Consider the following 17,229-nt stretch of genomic DNA (forward strand, 5'->3'; position numbering starts at 1 on the left):
ACCCAACTACCCAGTCTCTCTGGCCCAGGTGCAAGACTCTGGGAACTCTGTGGGTCTGAGGTCCTGGCAGGTGGAGCATGTGCATGTGCGTGCATGCATGTGTGCAAGGTCTGAGCGAGTCCAGGCCCTTCTGCTCTCAGCTCATCATCGGATGCATAGAATCCCCCAGACTCCCAGGTTTTCCAGGGAAGGGACTTACTCCCCTCCACCCCAACCACCCCCAGCGTCAGCACCACCAGAGAGCGAGCCAGGGTCAGGTGTTGAGCAGTGCAGCCCGACGCCCCCAAGCCTGCTCACCTTAAGGCATCCAGGGTGGATGATTTCATTGCAGATGGAGCATTCCATGAGCATGAGGTTAAACTTGCCTTCTTCCTCTTCCACTGTATCCTCTTTTCCCGCCTCGCCACACACCAGGCACACGGCGGTATGGGGCAGCACTGGCTGCAGGGTGGGGAGAACACAAGGAAGTCGGCATGGCCGGGACCCCATGGGGAACAGATCAAAGGCAATGAGCTCTCCCCTTGGGCCTTCCAGGAGCCCTGGGAGTACCAGCCCAGGGCTGCCCATCGTTCATTCATTCATTCAAATCCTTATCCATGTACTACCTCCACATGCCAGGTACTGCTCCAGCACTGAACCAGACAGGAAGTCTCTGCCATCCTGAGCTTACATTTTAGTGGAGAGAAGCAGACAAAATGCAGAAGAGTCTGTTAGATGGTGACAAAGGAAATGGAGAATAAAGCAAGGATGGCCAGGCCAGGGAAGAGGTGAGGGAAAAGAGGGCTGACCTGAAACAGAGAGGTCAGGGACCGCCTCACACTTGAGACAAGACCTGCAGGGGGAGGTGGGGCACAAGCCAAGCCTGGACGTGTCGGGGCTGAGGCTGTGTCTCTCCAGCGGCCATCAAAGCACAGACCGAGGATTCTGGGTCCTCAGAACTTTAAAGGGAGGTCAAACTGTCTTCAGAATACCACCAAGACGCCATCTGCCCTTTTCACTGTGATGATACTTGCCCTGGCAGGTGAAACCACCGGCACGTGTCAGGGCAGAGGCTCCAACATGCCTGAGCAGTCACTGGGCCACTCCTGGCTATGTGCTCCTTAAAGAAATGGCCAGTTTCATTTAAGGATATCGTCAATAAAGCAGTAGAAATGATTGATTTTATTAAAAGTCTGACCTCTGAGGTCACATCCTTTTCAGATTCTGCATGACAAAATAGGAAACAGCCATTAGCTGAACACCAAAGAATGATGGTTATCTAAAGGAAAAGCACTTGTGACCAAGTTGTGAGCTGAACTGGCCCTTTCTCCACAGAACATCAGTTTTTTTGGAAAGAATGACTGATTAAAAAAAAAGGGGGGGGGGGTAATGGCACATTTTTTTCAAGGATGAAAATAAGTTAGCCTGTCACTTACAGAAAAATAAAAGAAGGCATTTGTTGCAGAAGATGAAATACAAATTTTCAAACAAAAATTAGAATTTTGGAAAACTTACATCATGAAATAGACAACTTCCCAATACTTAAAGACATTTCTGAGAACACTACTGGTGGTGTTAACAAATGTGTTTATTTTTTTAACATTGTGTAACACTATGTGCCCCTACTTGGAAAATCTGTAAAAACTAAGTGAGCCAGTATTTTCCAAATGTCCAGTGTCTGATGTTACAATATTATGCAGGAATACATGAGGGGCAAGAAAGACTAATGAATTTTAATGTAACAGTGTGAAAAGTGTGTTGATACAGTTTCAGATTCCACATTGCAACTAACCCGTGAGCACTTGTCGCCTGTCCAGTTCTGGTGGTGGGTCAGAATATTCACAATTACCTGAAAACACTAGAGTAAAAGACTACTCCCTTTTCCAACTACAGATCTACGAGCCCAAATTTTCCTCAAAGAGTTCTTCTAAGGCATTACCACAAGAGAATAAATACAGGAGCATACATGAAAACCCAGGTCTTTTCTAATGAACCAGGCATAAGAGAGATTTACAAAAACATAACAACGCTATTTTTCCTACTCATCCCTTTTGCTTTGGAAGATGTTATTTCTCATAAAAATGTTGTTTATGCTAACATATAGTGTCGGTTTCTTGTCATTTTTAAATGAATTCAAAACATTAAAAAATTTTATTACAGTAATGTTAATAAATAAATAGCCCACATAAACAAAAGCTCTTTGGGGGTTCTTATAATTTTTAAGAGGGTATCTGGAGACCACAACGTCTGAGAGCTGATGAAGTCCTAGACTGTAAACCCCTGTGGGTAGGCTCTCACTCTCTCCTCCTTATACACGCCCACCTCCCAGTGCTCAGGATCCAGAGGAAACACACGACCAATTTTTAGTAAACTGAGTTAGAACAGCTTCAAATAAGCTAGGATACACACTCCACCAATAACTAGTAAAAGTCTGTAAGATGACAACACATTTCTGTTCAAGTGAATGCAACACTGAAGACGAGTTCTCATTCATTCAGGTGAGGAGGCCTGAATGCACACACGGAGGCCAAGTGAACGCCTCGGTGAATGAACAGAGACACAGGAGGGGAAACCCCGGCCCAGGCTAGAGGGAGAGGGTGCTGCTGGTGGGAAGGGATCAAGCCAGTGGGGGAAGCGTCCTTGAGAAGGGGTGCAAGGGAAAGCTTCTAACAGGAAGAGGTAGACCCACACTTCAGGGAAACGGGCCTGGAGAAGCAGGATGGGGCAGGGGATCTGCCTGGGTCACAGGTGGATAAAATGTGGCAAGAAGTGCCCCAAAAGATGGCGAAAGCTAGAAGAGAAGGACAGAGGGTTGGGCTGAGGCTGCATTTGCCATCAGTCCCAGAAACGTCAGACTGGAGACACACACAAAGGTGAGGTTTCCTACAACCGACAATCCCTTTGCCAGGCACCGGGCCAGGCACCAGGGCTGCAAAGAGGTGACGGCAGGGACAGGTTCCTATAACTGGGCCTGGTTCACTGCAGGGGAGGCAGGGGTTAAAGAGAAAGCACAGCCGAAGAGGAAGAGACAGTCCTGGGATACCACTGATGTGCCAGGTTTTAGGTGACACCATTCTCTAAACCCAGAGTCCCTACAGACAACCTCTCTTAAATCGTGACAGAATGCAACAGGTCATGGACCCTCACTCCAGAAAAATGCACACGCACTCATGAACACAGATAACAATCTGTATTTAATTTCAGGGGAGCATTCAAATTCCCTGAAATCCATTCCAATGGTCTGGGCACAGGTCACAAAAACACAAGCCATGAAACTGTTTAACTCCCACACAGAAAAGAAAGACAGTCAACAGAGAGAAACAGCAACCTACAGAACGGGAGAAGGTTATTTACAAACCGTGTATCTGATCAGGGTTAACATCCAGACCATATGAAGAACTCCTACAACTCAGGGACAGAAATACAATCCAATTTTAAAATAGGCAACGGACTTTAACAGATATTTGTACAAAGAAGGTCTACAAATGACCAACAATCACATGATAGCATGCTTGACATCAAGAATCATCAGATAAATGTGAATCAAAACCACAATGAAAAAAAAAAAAAAAAAAACCACAATGAAGTGGCACCTCGCACCCACTAGGAATGCCCACTATCATAAAAAAGAAGACAGCAAGTGTTGTGGAAAATAAGAAGGATATGGAGAAACGAACCCTTGTGCACTACTGGTGGGCAGGCGAAACGGAGCAACTGCTGTGGGAAACAGCATGGAGATTCCTCAAACAATTAAAAACAGAACTACCAGACGACCCAGCAATGGTACTTCTGAGTATATACCCAAAGGAATTCAAAGCAAGATCTCAAAGGGATATTGGCATGCTCATGTTCGCTGCAGCATTACTCACAATAATAGCCAAGAGGTGGGGGCAACTTAAATGCCCATCAACACATGAATAGAAAGAGAAAATTCAGCATATCCATACAGTGGAATATCAGTCTTCCTTTACAAAGAAGAAAACCCTGGCAAGGATGAGCCTCAAGAACATTAACGCTAAGTGAAATAGATAGACCCTGCCTGATTCAATTTCTAAGAGATGTAAAAAGTAGTCACAATTAGAAACAGAAAGTAGAAAGGTGGTTGCCAGGGGCTGAGGTAGGGGGTGGGGGGAGGTGCTGTTCAATGGATATATAGTTTCCATTTGACAAGATAAAAAAGTTCCACAGATCAGTTTGCATTAAAAAAAGCACATTGGTAATATCACTGACATGTACATTTAAAAATGGTCACATAAGTTCTTGACCACAATTAAAAACAGAGACAGAAAATACAAGCAGTATGCGTCGGAGGGAGAAGAGGAAGGTGCCCCAGGCTTGGAGGAGCAGTGGCACAGGAGGAAGGCTCCCTTGATGCCAGGCTGGGCCTGCAATGGGCTCACCTGGGCCGGAGGCCTTGATCCTCCCGCTGAGCCTGCTGTCCCCAGGGAGAAGGGAGATGGCCACTCCCTCCTGGGGGCTGGGGGCACAGTGCCCTAAGGAAGCCAGAGTGCGTGAGTGTGTGCAGGGCGGATGCACGCAGAGCTGGGACCCCGCCGAGTGGCCAGAGTCGGTGCCCACTGCCCTGTCCAGGGGCGAAGCAGGAGGCCAGGTTTGGAGGGCCTGGCCAGGCTCTCCAGCAGCCCACTCCTGGACACCGTAAATCAGTCCTGTTTCTCTGGGACGGCCCCCTCAGGAGGGGCGCTGACCTTCCACCCAGACCTCTGACTTTGAAGGCAGGACAGGAAGGAAGGGAGGGCCCACAACCATCATGAACTGGACCATAAATGTTGGCAACGGGGTCACAGACAGGACAGGCTGCCCCGACATTTTTAATGGCTGAGACTTCAAAGTACTGGGTCATCGAGGGAAGGAAGGAGTTATAAGACCATCGGACTATGAAGGAAAAGGAGCCCGAGCACATGGTAGAACCATCCTGTTGTCCTGCAGCCAGCAATCTGGAAACAGCGCTAGTGCCCCCCTCTTTCCAGGAGGAAGAACCCCTCCGCGATTTCTGCTGTGGCCACACTGTCAGCGGAGGGACTGCAGAGACCGGCCCCACGCGGAGGAGGTGGGGCCTGGATTCCGGCTCCGCGAGTCAGGCAGTCTGGGTCGGGGGAGAAGCGCAGCCCGGGGCGCACTCACCGCGATGCACTGCCGCATGATGCAGCTCTGCTTCATCCGCCCGGGGCCCCCGAACTTCTTCATGTCCTTGCAGAAATGGCACTCGCCGCACTCCGTCCGCAGGCAGGCCTCGCACTTGCGGCATCGCGTCCGGCGCCGGCGAGCTCCCGCCGTGGTCCGGTTGGCGGCCAACTTCACCGCGGAGGCCGGGCCCAGCTTCCCCTTGGGCCGACCTACCGCCCGGTTCTGCGGGAAAAGACACGGGCGACTCGGTGAGACGGGGTTTAGGCGGTAAAGTGTGCCCCACCCCCCAAAGACATACTGAAGTCCGGACCCCACGGCCCTAGAATGTGATCTCATTCGGAAATAGGGTCTTTATAGAGGAAATCACTAAAATAAGGTCCTTAGGGGGGACGCTGCTCCAGTGGGACTGGTGTCCTGGTGAAAGGGGGAACGTGGAGGCAGGCAGAGAGATCTTATGTGAAGATGCAGAGAGACGACTGGAAGGCTGTCACCGTCTCCAAGCCAAGAAATGTCAAGAAAGCCAGAAGACGCCAGATGCTGGAAGAGGCAAGGGTCCTCGCCTAGAACCTTCAGAGAAAGCAGGGCCCTTGACTTCCAACTTCCAGAGGGGATCCGTTGTTTGGTGCTTCATTATGGCAGGCCCAGAAAACTGCAGGGGACATCCCCTGCTTCTGAGGGCAGCTCAAGAGCCTCCCGTGGCCCCCATGCCTCCCCTGGCACGCCCGAGGCCAGGCTCCTCAGGCTATCTGTGTCTCCGCGGGGAGGCCACACAACCTGCCTCTGTTCCCTCTGCCAGGAACACCGCCCCCTCCGCACACCGCTCAGCTAAAGCCAGCTCCAGCTGCAGGGCCCAGTTTACACACCGCCTTCTCCTGGCTGCCCTCCCTGACCGCCTGCTCCGGCCGTCACAGTGTAACTACCCGTCCTCCTGTGGGAGTCTTCTTTTGGAGACAAGAGCTCAGGAGGCAGTTACAGAGGGTGCTTGTCATCACTGTCCCTCAACTAGATGGCTGACACTTAACATGTGCTCAATAAACCAGACCTCTGGAGAAGGAGACCAGAACCCTAAGGAACTGATTTCTGGGACCTTCTCCACATGGGCTCCAAATCCTATCAGAGAAACAGGTGAACAGAAAGTGGTGCTAAATGCTGAACAAGGCACGAGCCAGCCACACGTCCTGCTCTGAGACCCTTACGACCTGGCCACCAGCCCCAGAGCCTCTTGCAAACCATGATCAGAAGCCAGCTGCTGGGACACTGTCCACCCGGGATCGGATTTGGGAAGGACCCTGGGGCAGCTTTCTGTTTGCTGAAAATCGGTTCATCCCTCAGTCAGGAAGACACACTCTCTTCCCAAAACTATCTGATCTAATTGGCATCGAATGCTTCAAGTCCTTCTTAGCCGGCTTCAGTCCATCTCGGCCTTTTCATTTTAGTTGCTTGCCAAACTTGGATCCCTCAGCAAAATCCTGCCCCGCGCCAGCTCCCAGGCCCAGAAGTGTGGTTACGATGTACCACAGTGCAGAGAAGGTCTTCCTTCCAGGGATGTCCCCTGACACACACAACACACACTTACAGTCCCCTCCCCCAAAACTACAGGGGCTGCTGAGAAACTTACAACCACATCAGTCCACGTTTCTCTGAGAATCACGCCTCACTCCCACCATGTTTTCTGAATCTTGATCCCTCTCTCAACTCCAGAGGAAAGGAGAGCCAGCTCCGCAGGTCCCTGTGTCCTCACTGTCCCCTGCCCCGACCCCACCACTCCCGCTAAACCATGGCAGTGTCACCGGGCGGGGTAAGGGGCTGCCCCAACGCAAGTCACTCCTCCTGCGAGCTGTGGAGGGGCTCCTCGCACACCACACACAGCCCAGGGAGGTCTCGGGGCGGGGGTGGCCCGTCATTCACATGGGCAATTCCACAGCCCTGGCAGGCACCTTCAGAGGGATATGTCAGCCTATGCATATCCTGTCAATTCAGGTCAGGTCTTGCTGCCAGTAGTGAAAAAATAAAAAAGATCAGTTTTCAGAGTCTCTAGATTTGAGAACAGCACATAAGGGACCGTGGACCTGAACACTAAGCAGTAGGCAGCCATGACAGGGATGGTGACCACAGTACAGGTGGGCACCTGCCGGGGGCCTGTCGTCCTGCTCATCATTTCACATAGGGTATCACCTAATTTCCCAATAATAACCCTGTGGGAGACGAGGAAACTGGAGCTAGAGGGTAAGTGACCTACCCAAGGTCAGGGAGCCAGCAGAGGATGTGCGAACCCTGCAAGTGTGTGTAAATACTATAAACCACAGTGATGCGCAGGCCGAGTAGGACGAGCACCCCCAGATCCATGGGAACTGACCACATGCCCTGGAAGGGGCCCACAGCTAGTGCCTCGACGCCCTTAGTAGAATGGAGGCCAACATGAGGTGCAGAGGAGGACATCAATTTCCAGAGAAATGGAGACCAGGAAGGTTTCTCCCTCTCTTTACAGCCCAGAAGAGTCTCTGGTAAAAAGCCCGAGTCCGGTTAGCAACTCACTCCTCAAATCCCTGAAACGTGGGAGATTCAGAGCCACGAGTCAGGTACAGAGAAGAGAGAACACAGTCCAGTCCCACAGACAGAACCAAGGCCAAGGGCTCGCACGCTGACCCTGGAGCAGGAGAGTCTAAGGACTTAGCTTCTTTGATAGAAGGGAAGAAATCCCAGGTGTCCAAAACTGACTTCTGCCTCCCACTCAGGAGCATCGGGTATAAACAGCCGCTGAGCGCCCCTAGCCTCACTGGCCACTCGGAAGCAACAGAGTTGAGTCAATTCGGCCAGTCATAAAGCTCATACTTGATTGTGAAATAAGCCCACTTTCCTTTGCTTCCCAAAGTTCATTTTCATCTGAAGAAGCACTTTCCCAGTCTATGGGAAAACCAAATCTGCCTGGATCTCGATGGCAGCTGAGACATCCTGGAAAATGACAAGAGTCAACAGCGGACAGAGCCTCAAAGGAAGAGGTGTAAGCCTGGCTGCTTATAGAGACCTCGATTCAGGCCCTCTTTGCCAGGCCACCAGACAACCAGAGAAGCTGCTGCTGCCTGCAGCTTCATGGGCTAGCGGGAGTCAACTGCTCGGGAGTCAACTGAGCAACACCTGAAATGCAGGAGCCTCATAAAGACCGCTGAGAAAATCAACAGGTAAGATCAGAAGGTCCCTATTAGGGAAGGTGACGGTTCTGTCCTAACCTCTTTTGGGTGACATCTAAACATTCCCAAACTTTTTTTAGTCCCAAACTTTGGTGTCCGACTTTTTGTGACCCTGTGGACTATAGCCCGCTAGGCTCTTCTGTCCATGGGATTTCCCAGGCAAGAATACTGGAATGGGTTGCCATTCCCTTCTCCAGGGATCTTCCTAACTCAGGGATCAAACCCGGGTCTCCTGCATTCGAGTCGAATTCTTCACCACCTGAGCCACGAGGGAAGCCCAAATCAATACTCCTCTCTACTCTATCCTACCTGTACCTCTATTCAAATAACCCAGGATGTTCCTTTGTTAATTTCAGCCTGAAGTGTTCTTCTCAGCAAAAGGAATGGTAGCAACCACTGACTTTCACATATAAACCAGCCTTCCAAACCCCAAGGTTTGTTGATTTTATCAGCCCAGGACTCATAGTCTCAGCTCCATCTGGTTAGGAAAATTGAACCAACACAAATCTTAAGTATTTCAACACTTTATCCCCATCAACATCTCGTAAGTATCATCCTTAAAAGGAATGTTACTGATAAAAGTTTTAAATAATGAAATTTAAAAAAAGCAATACTACTGAAGTAGTTCATTCATTCCACAAACATTAACTGAGTGCCTCCTATCAGATCCTATTCTCCAGAATATTCATGGGCAGAACCTTCAACCCCTCATCTCTAACATACTGGGATTAACATTGTTTGGATTAACCTGAATTAATAAAAAGACATCCCACATTCATGGACTGAAAGATAACACTGTTAAGATGGCAGTACTCCCTAATGTGGTCTACAGATTCAGTGCAACCCCTATGAAAATCACAGCCAGTTCATCTGTAGAAACTGAAAAGCTGATTCTAAAATTCATGTGGAAGGACTTCCTTGGTGGTTCAGCAGTTAGCACTCCACACTTCCAGTGCAGGGGGCAGGACAAGCAAAAAAAAAAAAAAAAAAAATTCACATAGAAATGCAAAGAACCTGAAAAACCAAAACTATCTTGAAAATGAAGAACAAAGTTGGAAGACTTACACCTCCTGATTTCAAAACTCACTTAGAAACTACAGTAACCAAAACAGTGTGGTACTGGCATAAGGACAGATATACAGATCATTGCACCAGAATTGAGAATTCAGAAATAAAGCCCCATAAATACAATTATTTATGAGCAACTGATTTTTGACATGTGTGTCAAGACAATTCAGTGGGGAAAAGAACAGTCTTTCTGACAAATGGTGTGGGAATAATTGGATATCCACATGCAAAAGGATGACGCTGGACCCTTATATCACACTACATACAAAAATTAACCCAAAATGGATAGAGGACCTTAATGTAAGAGCTAAAACCATAAAACTCTTAGAAGAAAAAATAAGGATAAATCTTCATGACCTTGGGTGAGGCAATGAGTTTTTGAATATGACACCAAAAGCACAAGTGACAAAAGATAAAACTGGACTTCAAAATTTTAAATTTATGTGCTTTAAAGGGCACTATCAGAGATTTTCCAGGTGGTCCAGTGGCTAAGACTTCACTCTCCCAATGCAGGGTTCTGGGGTTCGATCCCTGGTCAGGGAACTAGATCCCATGTGCTACAACTAATACCTGGTGCAGTAAAAAAAAAAAAAGGGGGGGGGGGCACTATCAAGTAAGGAGTACACAGAGTGGGAGAAATTATTTGCAACTATACATCTCTTAAGGGGCCAGTATCCAGAAGGTATAAAACAGCAACAACAGAAAGACAAATATCTCGGGATTTCCCTGGTGGACCAATGGTTAAGACTCTGCGCTCCCAACCCAGGGGGAGCTGAGTTCAACTCTTGGTCAGGGACCTAGATACTCCATGTTGCAAAGCCCAAGTGCCATAACTAAAGATCCCGGTCATAGCAATGAAGGTCCTGCATGCTGCAACTAAGACCCAGCGCAACCAAAAAAAAACCCAACAAATATCTCAATTTTAAAAGAGACAAAGGATTTAAGCAGATACTTCTCCAAAAAGAGATATAAGAAATGGGCAATAAGTGCATGAAAAAATGTCTCCAAACTAGGCCAATAAAGCACGTGATCTGTGCCAGAGACTCATTCATTAACCCCCTCACACATCCACCCACCTACCCACTCAACCATCTTCCGGCTCTGAATTATATACAAACTCAATGCTAGGTGCTGGGACTACAAACCTGAGTAAGGTGTGTTTGTTCCCTACTCTCAAAGGCACTACAGTCTAGGGGGAGAAAGATATGTTACTACATAAATGCACGGCAACACAATGATGATAAAATCAAAAGCTAGCATTTACTGAAGTAACACTCTTTTTTCAATATTTGTATTGATAATCTATGAGGGAGGAATTATTATCATCTTTCCAGGTGGTTCTGAGGTAAAGAATCCACCTGCCAATGCAGAAGATGTAGGAGATGCAGGTTGGACCCTGGGTCTGGAAGATCCCCTGAAGAGGAAATGGCAACCCACTGCAGTATTCTCACCTGGAAAATTCCATGGACGGAGGAGCCTGGTGGGCCCCAGTCGATGGCGTTGCAAAGAATTGGACACAACTGAGCACACGTGCGCACACACACATCCATTTAGAAATAAGGAAACTGAGGCACAGTGCAGTTAAGTGATCTCCTTACTATCATACTGCCCATAAATGAGAAGCCAAGATACCCAGGCAGGGGCTCTAAAGCCTGGCCCTGGCATGCTGACCCAGAAGTGCCTCATCTCATGAGGAAGAGAGGCTGAGACAAGTGTCACACACAGTGACTGGGACTAAAGTGAGATTTAGAGAGAAGATAGGCTGCTGCAGGCCAGAAGGAGGGGTGGGGTTCAGGGGTGAATATTCTAGGCAGAAGGAAGAGTAAGATAGAGAAGAAGCTAGATGACTTGTACAAGGAATAGATTGATATGGCTCCTGGAAAACAGCCCTGAGGTAGCAGGAGCCTAAACCTGCAGGGCCCCATAGACCACATTATGGTGTTCTGTGTAAGAGCGGTTTCAAGGACTTTGCATGCAGGAACAACACGACTGTATTCTGGCCACACTGTGGGGAGTGAATTTTTCGGGTGGTGGGCAAGATGAAAGACAGCGATGTGAGTTGAGGATGCTACAGCAGTCAGGCGGAGGGTTGTGAAGGCTGGGGTAGAAGCCACAGAAGAAATGCCAGGGAGGGAGTGATTCAGGGGTGTTTTAGAAGCAGAGCCGGTTTAGAAGACCTGGCAGGCTGGCTGCAGGTGGGGCTTACAAGTAGGTAGAGTCCTGGAAGACTCTGAGGTTTCAGGCTTGAGCAACAGGAGAGAGGAGAGAACACGAATCCGCTTTGGACACATGGAATCCAAGGAACCCATGAGACAGCCAAGGAAGATGGCCAGTAGCAAGCAGCCAGGAGGGACTGGAGCTGAGGCACACGGCTGGGAATCAGCATCGCGTGGTGCCGAACTACTTAAGTCCACAGGGTTGTTCAGGGACAATGGACAGCGTTGACCACAGGGTCCTGAGCAGGACCCTTCAGGAGAGAAAACATCCTAGGGCCGGGTGACAAAAAGCACCCTAATGAGGAATGGCCAGAAGGGCGGGAAAAGCAGCAGGAGTTTGTGGCATCGCAGACGGAAGCCAGAGACGAGTCTCAAGGAGGGAGCAGGCCAGAGTTTCAACTGTCAAGAGGAGTCAGTCAGAAGAGAACAGTAAACGCGCTGTGTCTGTTTTTACGATTTGGTGTTCCCCACCAAACTGCCCCTAACAGCAGCCCGCTGACACCTGGCCCCAAGAAGGGTAGCCAGAGCCGCCAAACAGCAGGGAAATCTTTGTCATGCTAACATTACCTTCAGTTGTATAACAGATTTTTTTCAACATCATGTCTGTTCCCAGATCTTCAAGCATAATGGACATCCCAAGAAAGGCTGGTTTTGAGCTGCGTGGCAGGCTCCTTAACACACACCTGCAAACTCCAGGGAGGGCTTGGGTTTGTTTATATACCAAGAGTAAGGAGCAAGAGAATAAAAACACAGGAGCTACCAGAAACCCAGGGGAGGGGAGGGCCTCTGGAGAATCCGAGGAAAGCTGAGGACCTTTATTCCAGAAAAATGCACATACACACAAGGCCATAAAACTTTAGTATGGGATTTGGGGAAGGTTCAGGGGCGCATATGAGAATGTCACTCTTAGTATTAACAGTTACAGCGAATAATGCAGTGGTTACAGCCATATAAATTTCTGAGATCTTCTTCATCATAATTTCCTAATTTTTTTTTTTTTTGGCTGTGCCATGGAGCATGTGGGATCTTAGTTCCCCAACCAGGGATCGAACCCATGTTCTCTGAAGTGGAAGCAGAGTCCTAACCACTGGACCACCAGGCAAGTTCCCCTAATTAGTATTTTTAACAAACAAGCAGTAATCATTTTTAGTTGAAAAAAAAAAAAAAGGAATAATGGTATTTACTCTTCAGGAGTTTAAAAAAAAAAAAACACACAAGATGGGATTCCCCTTACTAATAGCCCTCAAACTAAAAATTCAGAGCTGAAAAGAATCTTCTAGCACATTCTGCACTGGAGAAGCAAAGGAAGTCCATGGGAGAAGGCCCAACCAGGGGTCTCTCCCATTGCATGGGCCCAACACTGGGAGCAGGGGAGACCCAAGGTACTGTGGGAAGGCGCGGGGCACAAGGCCAGCTCTGCGGTACACGCCTAAGGAAGCCTGATGCCGCCCAGGACTGGACAGCACCCTCCAGCAGGGACCAAGGAAGTGCAGAGACTTTTAAGGTAGAGCAGGCAAAATTCTGATCAAGGGTGAGGGGCCAGGCTCAGCTGCAGGGACAGACCAAGCAAGAGAAGCTTCCTGACAGGGCCTCCACTGCAGGTGGCCCGCAGCAGGTGGCCGAGCATATCTGCATGCCCACACTCCAAGACTTCTGCCCCTCCTTGAAGGAGACTTCAGAGAGTGGGGTCTACAGTCTGTGAGCTGCAGATTCCATCCAGAGGCTCTGGCTCCCATGTGGAAGACACAGCTGCCTCAGAGGAAGCTGCTCTTCTCAGATCCAAGAAATCCTGGGGCTGAGGAAAGGGTTGGGGGTGGGAGGGCAAGCAGCAGGGAGCCATGGCCCGGAGGGTTGGCAAATGCAGGGTCTGTGGCTGACAGCCAACTTCTCTATTGGGACTCTGGGGAAAACCTTCTGCCCACTGGCCTGGCTTACAGGTCATCTCCCTCAATGTTCCTGAGTGGTAGCATCATCTTAAAGCTAGCATGGCAACCTGGAGAACTTCCATTACTAACAACTCCAGAAGTGCCACAGTCAGGCTGACTGATGTGAGCAGAAGGGGGAAAAAAATCTGCCTACAGGGAGTATAGGTCTTCTCAGGAGTGGCAAAAAGTGAAAAGGTGATTTAAGCCCAGAGACATACAGATGTCCTGTGCCATGTAGTGTCTACCATAGGGTGTGGCCAAATTAAAAAACCAAAACAAAACAGGTAACAGGAACCTCACCTGACACACCAAAACACAGTCAACTGAATACAGGTGTCTTATGAGTGACAAGACACAGGAACGGTACCCTGTTGGCAGGGATCAGGCAGACCCACACTGAGCTGAAAATTTTCAGAGAAAGAGTGAACTAAGCAGCATGAACTGAGTACCTCACAGGTTGTGCTACTGCCCTGATGAAAGTTTCGAGGCAAAACCACTTGGGTTGTCTCTGTGTTCATATGATCCAGAAGACAAGTGAGATTCAGGAACACCTCATAAGATACACGATGAGCCTGAAAAACGTCCAGCAAAACTGAGAAAATGCACTTTAACTTCGTCTCTGCTACATAAAACCACTTAATAATATGTGTGTTACGACTTAAGTGCAGTATATATAGTACTTCCTCAACCACGCCTGATAGAAGGAAAAAAAAAAAAATGTTCCTACATCTTGGCCTGAACATTCCAAAACATCATTCCACTGAGGAAATGCACCCGGGATTATAAGTAAGCATCTTATTCACCTACTCTCATGCCCACACGATAACTCAACCCGTCAATGCTTAATTCCTCAGGCAAGTCTACCAAGCCGGTGCCCTGTTTCAAATACCATGCAGATTCTACTTCGTAAAACCTCAACTTTCTTCCCCAACTTCCTAAACACGAATCTCCCCGGAGTAAATTCACGCCGTAAACACACCCAAGGCTTTGTTTTATACAGATTTCAACCCCCTGGTCCCAAGAGAGGTTGCTTTCCCTTCTAGATCCAACCGAGGCCAAATACTGCCATCTGGGGTCACGGCTTCCTCTCGCTGCTGCCGCCGCCGCGGAGCGGACTTGCTGGGTTCCGGATTCCCCGCGCCGGCCCGAGCCTCGTACCCCTTCCTGTCTCCGTCTGCCCACGGCGGGCGGCAGGCGCGCGGCGCCCAGACAAAAGCTCGGGCCGTCGGGCCCACGGGCCCCGGGCCGCCCACCCTCCGGGCCGCGGGCGTCCTCCAGCCCAGAGGCCGAGGGTCCCGGTGCAACTTTGCAAACAGAAAGGAAGGAGGCGCCGTCGGCCGCAGGTCCGGGTGCGCCCGGGGCGGCCGGCACGCGCGTGGGCCGCGGGCGAGGGCGCGAGGGGAGGGCGAGGCGCGCCCGGCCGCCAGCGCCGGCGCCCGCAACTTGCCCGCGGGTTGTGGCCCGCGCCCCTCAGGGCCCGCCCGACGGCGAGGCCCACATTGTCCCCGCGGCACGACCGGCCACCCTCACGCACGGACGCTCGCACACGCCCCCTGCCCCGGCCGGCTGCGGGGCCCGCGGCGCCCGGGCGGCCGCCGGCCTGCCGCGCTCCTCCACGCCCCGCTCGGGCCCGGCCCTGGCAGCTCCGCCGGCGGCGACTGCAAAACTTTCTCCTCATCGTGGCGGCGGCGGCGTCGCGGCCGCCCGGGGCTTGTCAGTCGGTCGGTCGGGAGGTCGAACGGGCGGGTGGCGGGTCCCTCCCTCAACCCCACCCCGGGCCACCGACCTGGTCCGGCTCCGATTCATAGTCGTCGTCCTCGGCGCTCACGGACATGGCCATGGCTCATGGTGGGCCCAGGCTCGCGCGCGCTGACATGGCTGGAGCGGCGCCGCCGCCGCCGCCGCCCGCCCGGAGCAGGCTCGGCTCGCCCTGGCTCGGGCTCGGGCTCGGGCTCGGGCTCCCGCTGCCGCGAGGAGGGAGCCGCGCCGCGCGCTTCGCACGCCCGCGCGGGAGGGGGCGGAGAGGGGCCGGCGGGGGGAGGGCCGGGGCGCTCATGCATATGCATGAGGCGAGCCAGGAAGGGGCTGGCCCCCCGGGCCGGCGGGCCAATGGCGCGGCCCCGGCGTTCGGGCCGCACACAAAGGGAGCCCGGCCTGCGGTGACACGGGGGCGGGCCCGCCGAGGGCGGCCCCTCGCGGTCGGAGCTGGGGGACTAGGGCTGCGTGGGGGCGTGCCCCGCGCCCCGCCCGGCCCGCGCGCCGCGGGATGCACATGGGTGGCTGCACGCCGCGCGTCTCTTAACAGGAAATGCACGCCCGACCTGGGGTGGGGTCTTTTGTGTGGTCCTGCGGGGTGTCTTACAGGAGCCCCGGGGTGCATGGGCCGCGGGGAACGGCCCTGCACGCGACACCGGGGACGGGTCCCTGTGCCCCCGGTAGCGGGCACACGTACTCTCGGGTTTGCACAAGCTCTGGGACCACGACCTGCGAACCCGGGAGTCCCGTACCCTCTTCGGGCCCGCTGGCCTGGGTACGGTCTAGGGAGCCAGTTCTGCAAGACGCCGTCAGTTCGGTTAGGCTGGTCCCCTGACGTTGCCCTCAGGTTTGCCCTTCCAGGTCGCGAGGGAGTCAACGTAAAATACGGCATGGTGGTACAGGCGGGAGCTGTACTGACTTGGGCGGTTGCCAGACAGAACACCATGAATGCACTCTGCCCTGAGGTGGGCGCCCTACTGTCTTGGACAGGACCTCACCCACACCCCGCCCTTTCGTGAGATGCCCAAGGATCGCCCTCGGAAGGGGTGAGGGCAGGCCAGAACCCAGTCTCTTAGAAGCCTTGCAGTGCCTGAAGCTGGCCCAGAAGGTGTGGGTTTCTAAATTCTTAAACTGGAAACATTCCTAACGCTTACTCCTAAAGCAGCCCACTCCTGTAGAAAACTGTTACTGGAAATCCAGATTGAGACTGATTTTTTAAAAAAAGAAAAAAGCCTAGGGGGCACTTGGACCAGCAGTCCTTACTCTGAAGGAAGAGCTCAGTGACCATTAGCTAGAGTGAGCAATTCTGTTATAAGCATCAACCACAGCTAAACTCAAGCTAAGGACCAGACTGACTTAGCTAGGTAGCTGGCATACTCATCATCTAATTAGGAATGTCCAAGGTGACACTAAACATGTAATCCACTCTGAGAACTGAAGGGACCCACAGGCAGGTCATGCCCTGGACTTTCAAGGAAGGCAAAATGAGTGATGGAGGTAAAATTCAGGAGTTTCTATCAGGGAGTCGGCCGGAGTGGATAAACAGGGATGTCAGTTTTACTCAGTGGATTTTAAACTCTGAAATTTATACAACCATTGACACTTATGGGGGAAAAAAAATACCAGCCAACTTGCTGTTTACTGAAACATACCTTTTCTGAATTACCTTTCTCCCTTCTTACATTTTTCACAATTCACTCAAGGTTAACAACAAAAACTTGTCGTTTTGAAAAGAATACTCCCCCCTCCATCTCAGTCCACCCCCCATAGTCTCAGCCTTTATAAAACTACCTTGTCTGGATTAAAGTCTCTATCTGATGTAGTCCATGAACTCTCAGGGGCCACTCAACCTAGTAGGAAGTCCCTTAAAGAAAGAGGAGGGGCTGGGGAAAAAAAAAAAAAAAGCGAAATCATGCTTTCACTTCACTGTAATTGGTCAAAACTGCCAGGATA

The 17,229-nt window shown here is 51.0% G+C and overlaps 1 protein-coding gene across 10 annotated transcripts in view; it reads right to left on the minus strand.

The window, feature by feature from the left end:
- The window catches only part of KDM2B (lysine demethylase 2B), a 115,088-nt gene that overhangs the window by 11,113 nt on the left and 86,746 nt on the right, over positions 1–17,229 (minus strand). For all 10 annotated transcript variants that reach the window (XM_043901909.1, XM_043901905.1, XM_043901904.1 and 7 more), the window contains 2 exons: positions 5,122–5,346; positions 298–441 (listed from right to left, as the gene is read on the minus strand). In XM_043901909.1, the coding sequence (XP_043757844.1) occupies positions 298–441; positions 5,122–5,346 (369 nt within the window). The remainder of the gene's footprint in view (positions 1–297; positions 442–5,121; positions 5,347–17,229) is intronic.

This window comes from Cervus elaphus, chromosome 5, assembly GCF_910594005.1.
Source record: "Cervus elaphus chromosome 5, mCerEla1.1, whole genome shotgun sequence".
Taxonomy (NCBI): domain Eukaryota; kingdom Metazoa; phylum Chordata; class Mammalia; order Artiodactyla; family Cervidae; genus Cervus; species Cervus elaphus.